The sequence below is a fragment of the Betta splendens genome, chromosome 15 (genome assembly GCF_900634795.4).
Source record: "Betta splendens chromosome 15, fBetSpl5.4, whole genome shotgun sequence".
Lineage (NCBI taxonomy): Eukaryota > Metazoa > Chordata > Actinopteri > Anabantiformes > Osphronemidae > Betta > Betta splendens.
In genome coordinates, this window is record NC_040895.2 from 10152029 (window position 1) to 10159456 (window position 7428).

The 7428-nt window shown below is 50.3% G+C and overlaps 1 protein-coding gene across 1 annotated transcript in view; it reads right to left on the reverse strand.

The window, feature by feature from the left end:
* slc35f3b (solute carrier family 35 member F3b) overlaps nucleotides 1-5442 on the reverse strand; it is a 33592-nt gene extending 28150 nt beyond the window's left edge. Inside the window, exons 1-2 of the mRNA XM_055502336.1 lie at nucleotides 5204-5442; nucleotides 4226-4440 (exon numbers count right to left, since the gene is read on the reverse strand). Coding sequence (XP_055358311.1) covers nucleotides 4226-4440; nucleotides 5204-5301 — 313 coding nt within the window. The 5' untranslated portion in view covers nucleotides 5302-5442. The remainder of the gene's footprint in view (nucleotides 1-4225; nucleotides 4441-5203) is intronic.
* Nucleotides 5443-7428: the final 1986 nt, after the last annotated feature.

Here is a 7428-nt window from a genome sequence, read left to right on the forward strand (position 1 = left end):
AACATAGGCCCATGAATTAGTCATCATATGACTCATTAATGCTGACCCAGACCCTGGAGGAGGTGGACGCTGCAGTACATGTATTATATTCATTCTAAATATCCAAATGAAATGTTAGTTGACGATGAATATATTGTCCACGGATGCTCATGTTCTGTCTTATCTTCTACAACCATTCTGGATTTCCACAGTCTGAGCTCAACCCAGGTATCACTGCAGCGACTCTATATCGGGCGGTTGAAGGAAAAGCAAACTAATAACGCGCCCGGCTCCCATGTCTACGCACCGGCCTGTGTTTCCCTGCAGCGGCGTTATTAATCAGCTGACATGCAAGCGTGAATCACGCCTGTGGCTGATGTTGGACTCTGTAGCATCTCAGGCCTGTTCCCGCTGGTCACAGGGCAGGTTTGCACCAACTCTGAGCCCTGGCTCTGGGAAATTATAATGCGAAAGGCAATATTCACGCGGGAGGATGAGGCGCTGGGGCTGCGATACGGGAAGGAAAGCTATAGGAGGCTTGAATATGTTTGAGTTTATTATGAGTGAGGAGCCAGGAGTGATGGGTAACGGACAGAAGCCAAGTTCATATAACTGGGTCACTTCACACAACCAATAGAAAAGCTGACTTTTCCTCTGTAGACACAACATTACCTGTATATTATCGCCTCAACCTTCATGATAATAATTGATGGAGCCATGTGCTTGTTTGGCCTAAAAGGTGCCATTTATGCTCGTCCTGTTCCATTAAGATGCAGTAACCCAGCCGTGTGAAGACTCCATTTACCGAAGCTCAATGACGTGCCGTGCGGGGCCGCGGCGGCCCTCGCATTAATTGCGCTGAGGCTGGAGTCATCACTTCACGAGCTCTAATTAACAGAGGGTGAAAGGAGACGGCGACGACAGCGGGACGGGACTCTGCACCACGCTGTGAACGAGCGCCTGTCAATCAGATAGCCTGAACGCTAACCAGTTGCTACATGCAATATACAGTACTGTATGAACCACTGGGCTTCATATCAAAAATATTTAGCAGCTGATTTAAAAGTCTCAGATTTGAGCCTTTTCTCCTTCAGTGCTGTGACTGGTCGGCAGCTCAGGTCCACTGGGCACAGGCAGAACTTCGGGGGCAGGTGTGTGAGGATCCATGCGTCCCTCTCAATTATAGATGTGGCGTTACGCAACAGAGGCTGCATCTACTGTACTGGACCCGGCGGGGAGGGAAAAAAAGGGCTAAAATACGCTCGTCTGAGGTGGAAGCAGCGCTCGGACCGGATTCGGAGCTAGGAACATTCAGCTGGAGCCGTGTTCCTGAAACTCAGCGGGGATGTGAATTAAGGGGCGGTTGGCTTCATAAATGATTTGACGCCACATTTTGTATTCTTGAAGAGTACAACGCATCGGCTGCTTCCATGAAGGCGTGTTTGTACCCACTGACACGTGCAGTAAAGGGACCTTTTTAGTATCTGTTCAATACGGTTTCAGCGTGAACCCAAGTCTCATAAATACAGTATGTGCCCCACTACCCTGGTATATGGCCCAGTTACATAAATACTAAATATATCATGATGTTCTCTGGGTGAGCATGATATTAGCTATACTATAACACGTCCTCTGCATGCTAATGAATCCTTTACTGTTTACTGTTACTGTTTCCAGCCTTTCATCTGCGGTTGACTCTGGACTTAATTGGAAAATATACTTTATTTATTTACAGCTAAACCCCCCGAAGACCAGACGGCAAAACACATGGGAATCAATAGGACGCAGTGAAGAGTGTCCACTAAACAACGTGTAAACAGGAGGGTGAGCGCAGCGCTCGCCTGCGTTTCAGACTGAGGCAGACACTCAGGAACAAGGGAGACGCTTCATCCTGCTGCGAGAGAGAAGTCCAGTTGTTATGACTGGACTACAGACACTGTAAAGATAAAAGGATGGAATAGTTGCTCCTGTGTCTAAATTGTACTTTTACTTTTGCATCTGCACAGCTCCTGCAGAGTTTCCCTTCATCCCCGGCCGAGTTGAAAGGTAGTCCTTTCTGTCCTCAGTCACGGTGGGCTCCCGACTGGCCCGGCCCTTCCAGATGCCCTGTAACAGCCAGCCTACAGGCCCCCTTCAACCTGCTCCACTCCCACCATGTCCAAACCCGGATCTCAAAATAGAAGCCAGCCTCATTTCATGCCTCGCGAAGCTCTAAATCTGCACCGGAGGGGACGTTGCGTTTGTGATAGATAGGGAGCGTGAATTAAGAAAAGAACAGAGTCTGTTTGTCTGACAAGTGTTTCATTTCACGGAGGGACCTGACGAACGCAAAGGGACAATTCATCAGACAAAGGGAAGAGCTAATCCTCTAAAACGCGGAGCTGAGGCAACTTTTCATCAGACTCACCTCACGTCTGGAAAGAATTAGCCAATTTGCAGCAGTATATTTTACAGCAGCGGCTCAAACTCTCTCCGACATCCTCTTATATTCAAAAGAGTCAGTTTCTGTTCCGAATTTCTGTTTATGTTTAATAATCACATGAGGTGAGGCCTTTAAGAAGACAGTGGGTTCAGAGTTAGGCAGAAAACGTACTAATGTGATGGGACTGTTGCTCTGCTGTGAAGCCAAGCCAGTGGATCTCTGTGCTCTATTTACCAGTCAACTGCTTCTCTGACTGAACCTAGAAAGTGCAAATCTCTACGTCAGTGTCCCATAAACGCAAATGGGCCATCGTTTTAATACAGTAAATCCATTTATTGGAGCCCAGTATATTGACTCCAGTCACAGGCAGGATGATTAAAGGAGGTGGTTGACTCGGTTGTGTACGATTACAGCATCCTGTGTGTTTGTGATGCCTGCAGTTCGGTATTCAGAACACTGAGATGGTCCGTTGGAGCACATGGAGAGGCCAAGTCGCGCAGGCACCTTTCATCAGGTTTCATCGCTCGCGGCTAAACGCCAGCTCCATCTTCCCTCTCGCCGTGTGAACGAGTTCAGAAAGGTTGGCGTTCAGTGAAACCATCGGGCATCACCATCCTCTCTGCAGAGAAGTACTCAGCCTCCCGCCTCTGGATCTCTAGCTGCTGCGTTTTCTACGAGCGGACCCTGCGTGGCCTGTGCTACTGTGAGGCGACTCTGTGGAGCAAGTGCCAGGCGAGACTCGTGTCCACATCAAGCACGGCTGCAGGTAGGTGAGCTGAAAGGCGCGCTAATATGTGCTATTGGATCCGGTTCAATAAACCCGACGTCGAACGAAAAGCCATGCAAATGTATGTGAGAAGTAACATCCACCCTGACGGCCATGCACACAAAAACACGCCTGACGCAACAGTGCAACTCGTCCTGAAATATTGTATTTACAATATGACTGCATGTTACGGGACAGGATGAACAATACGACCAGAGTAGTATGAAAACCCTGTTGACTTATATTTAGATGATGATGAAAAGCAGGAGTTGGACTGTAATAGGCTGCTTTGATGCATTCTGCAAATATCTGCTCTCTTGTCACAGCAGCAGCGCTTGGGAAACAGAATGAGTGGCATCATCCTGCAGCGTTCCGATGTTAAGTGTAGGTGCTGTTCTCTCATATGAAACTTACTAAATTACCCGCAAGCTAAAGTTGAGTCTGACTGAATTTAAAACCCGAAGCGTAGGAAAACCACATACGAGAACAAAATAATTGACAGCTGTGAAGTCTGTCATTTGTCTGCACGGCGTTGCAGAGATCCCACATGAAGCCACCGAGCTGGTGAAGCCAGGTTGTTATTGGTCACATCCCCTCGGCCGGCATCAGCGGCTGTTACGGGTCACGCATTTTGACGCCGCCAACCAAAACATCATGCAAATCTCCTGACGTGATACGGAGCAAACGAGAGGAGGACGGGAGCGGAAAACAAAAGCTGTGTCTGCAACTTCTTCCCTCAGAGACAATCAGCGGCTCTGGGCTGAATGATGATGATGATGATGATGATGATGATGATGATGATGATGATGATGGAGGAGAACTAAATCTTGAAATGCCTAATCGTTCTCACAACACGCGCGTTTTTGAGGCTTTAACCACCAGAAACCCGCTGACACCTAACCACCCCCCTCGTGAATCCACTCCCGTCACTGCTCCAGCTGTGCGAAGCGCTAATGGCCCCGTTGTGTGAGCCCGCATTACTTAACACGCACGTACGCTCCCACTGCGCGCTCCACGGTCACAAGGCTTCGCGTCTCCGCGCATGTTAAGTGACTCACTCTTGTAGCTCGTACTCCAGGGCTGATATCCATAATAACCGGTGATCCGCAGTATCCGCTCCTCTATGGACGCGCTGTTGATGTCCTCCACTGAGCGCGAGGACTTGAGGTCCTCCTTGATGGCCTCGTCCACCACCAGGTACTTGAGTTGTCTGAGCTGAGGGCTGATGTCCGAAAGCCGTCTGGGGCTCACGTCGGGGGACTTGTGCATCCCGCTGGGAAAAGAGAGCAAAGTGAGGCCGAGACGGTTGCATGTAGAGCGTGGCCGTGAGTTCTCGGAAACCCAGAAGCCCTCCGCGGAGCCCGGCGGGAGCGGCCCCCTGCGGCGCCTCTCCGGCACAGCGCAGGAAGCATCATCCTCCACCGGCCCTGCATGCGCGCGCGCAACAGCAGCGCGGAAGACGCTGAGCCCAAGTGACGGCTCCAGCAACTCTCCCAGACTATTCACTGAGCAACTCGCACCACGAGGCTCACAGGAGCACGCGGCGAATGAGTCGATCGTGCGGGGACGCGAGCTGATGGAGAAGCGCCACTCGTGACAGCTCTGCGCTGCGTGCACGCGCTCCGGAGCGCAAAGGCTGGAACCAATTGACCCATAGCATATTAGAGCAACGGGGTGATGACTAATCGCTTGGAAGTGCCGAACATTACATTAATAAAGTAGCGTATTGTCTGTCTGACACCGGAGCACAGTGGAGACCCGCTGTTACGAAACCGCCAACGTGGGGGCAAATGACGACTGACTCCATCCCTGAAAGTGCGCGTAATTGTTAACCTCCCCGTGTTATCACCGCAGACCTGGATCGTATAATTTGGCACTCGATCGATCAGAATTAAACACGTCGACTGGATTAAACACGGCAAATCCGCCGAGTGACCCCTCTGCGGCGATAAGGGGCCCGCACGTCACCGATGCACCTGTGCAACAGGTGAGCTCCGCCCCCCCGCGGGTCGCCGGTAAAAGTTGAAGGATCTTACATGGGCATCAAAGTAGTCGGCGGTCCAAGGTAGCACATGCAGTCCCGGTGGGGCCGCGCGACCCGGTCCCACACGGTGCCCTCTCCATCCCCGTACATCCTGGAGGCCACCGAGCCGGACAGCGAGCCCGAACCTAAATCCTCATCGGCTCTGGCGGAGACGAGACCGTCGCCTCCTCTCCTCTTCGCACCCCCGCGAGCATATGCGTGGCCACCGCCGCGCACACGGCTCCGACGTTACCAGGGTGCGCTCTGCTGTGGATGCTGCGGGGCGCTGGAGGCGCCGCAACAGCGCCATCTACCGCACGCGCTGGGACGAGCCCCACGATCCATCCACGTCGCTTGTGGAATGGGGACGGAGCCAGGTGTGATCCTGTAAACCCCACGCCAGGTACACTGACACGGCCGCCGTCACTATTGTGTGTGATTCGTAGCTGAGGTGTGTGTAATTGTGTTTTCTGCCTTTTTTGCGGCTCGGGGGCGTCGCTGTAATCCACAAACACCCACTGGCAGCGCTGAGCCTCTGCAGATGAGATCCCGCTGGTGTTTTCCATTTGAACTGTCACATGCAGATGAGCACAGCCTGGCTTAGCAGAGGAGAGTAACACACACTTACTTTCAAGTGTGAAATCGATGTTTCACAGAGTTGCACTTTTGTGGCTTAGGACAGAATTCGGTCTTATTTAAAGGCTACCAGACGTGGGTCCGACCTCTGGGGACGCTCGGATATCTGGTTGTCTGGTTTTACTGGGATGTCGTTAAAGCTACTGTATGTGTAGCTATGCTGCATGCTTTTTTTTTTTGATAACAGAGCTTTTAGCTTCTCTCAGCTCCACCACTTCTGACTTTGCACCAATCCACAGGCCGGCAGGGTCCCATTTGGTTTATTATTTATGATCCACTTTTCCTTAGGAGCCCACCGACGTTTCAAAATGACGGCGAGGCCTTTATTTCAAATATCTGGGAGAACAGATGTGATAATTTACTTTTAGAATTATTGCCTTGGTACATTACCATGGCATCAAAGTTATTACAGAGATATGCTTGATTACATCCAATCAGAGCCGCGCTTCCAGGAATGGGGTAATTATTTTACTTGGAAATTAAAATCAAGGATCTGTCTTTGTCGCCCGTGTTCAGGGTGTGCGAATCCTGTGCGACGCACTAAACGAGTTCTGTCATTAAAACAAATGACTTTGAAGGATTACGGACCCTCATCATATTGAATCTTTCCGGATGATTAACCCAATGATTATGTGCATTTCGAGCTCATTCTCTCTCCATCCACGGCGCGGGACTGGGGCTGAGCGCTGCCTCTCACGGGGTCCAGGCCTGCGGTCCACTTGCTGCATTGCGTCGGCTTTCTGTGGAGCTCCTGCTGAAAGGCGTGCGCTGGGATGGCATCAGTCAGCGGCCACCTTCACCGCTGAGTGGGGGCGAGTGCGGACCTGTGCTTACTCACGCAGAACTCCAGCCGTCAATAAGCCAATGGACAACTCCCGCCCCCAGTATTAGGGAGGATCAGGCTCATCCTGCGTAATGCACTTCTCAACTTCACAGCTCAGCCGAGGCCTCAATCAATTTTCACTTCTGGCCTTTTCTGCTCGATGACGAGGCTCATACATATGAAAACAGCTGGTATCGAAGGACGAGGCCCATCATCGCTCATCTCAGCTGCTTTCGTTCTATTAGAAATCTCATCTTTTCTCAATCTGCAGTTCTAAATATGAACCTACTACAATAATTCCCATATTTTCTAATCCCCTCTAATTATTTCTATTGCAAATAAGTATGTACGCTCAGTGGAGCACGAGTTCACTAAAAATCAAGTATTTATGTGCTGCTTCTGTAATGAACATATGTTTCGATAAAGCAGTGGGATTTTAAAGCTTTTCAAGATTCAAACAACTTTATTCCACCCAGAAGCAGAACGTTAATCCTGTTGTCTGTAAACACAAACCTAATTTAACCAACTTTTACCATAACGCTCACATTAGCGCTTCACTGCTCGCCTCAAACCCTAGTTTAACCACGTTATTTCTCTTGCCCTCCTGTGTTGGGTTTCATACAATTTAAAATAAGTATGATGTAAATCCTCCCTTTCCTCACTGTTAATATTTAATGCAGCTCCCGGCCTGGAAACAGTCTGACAGTGCACTGCTGATTGGCCCACGCCGCAGGAGAAGTCAGTCTCCGAGCCAGTAAAACAAGTCACATTCCTCACGG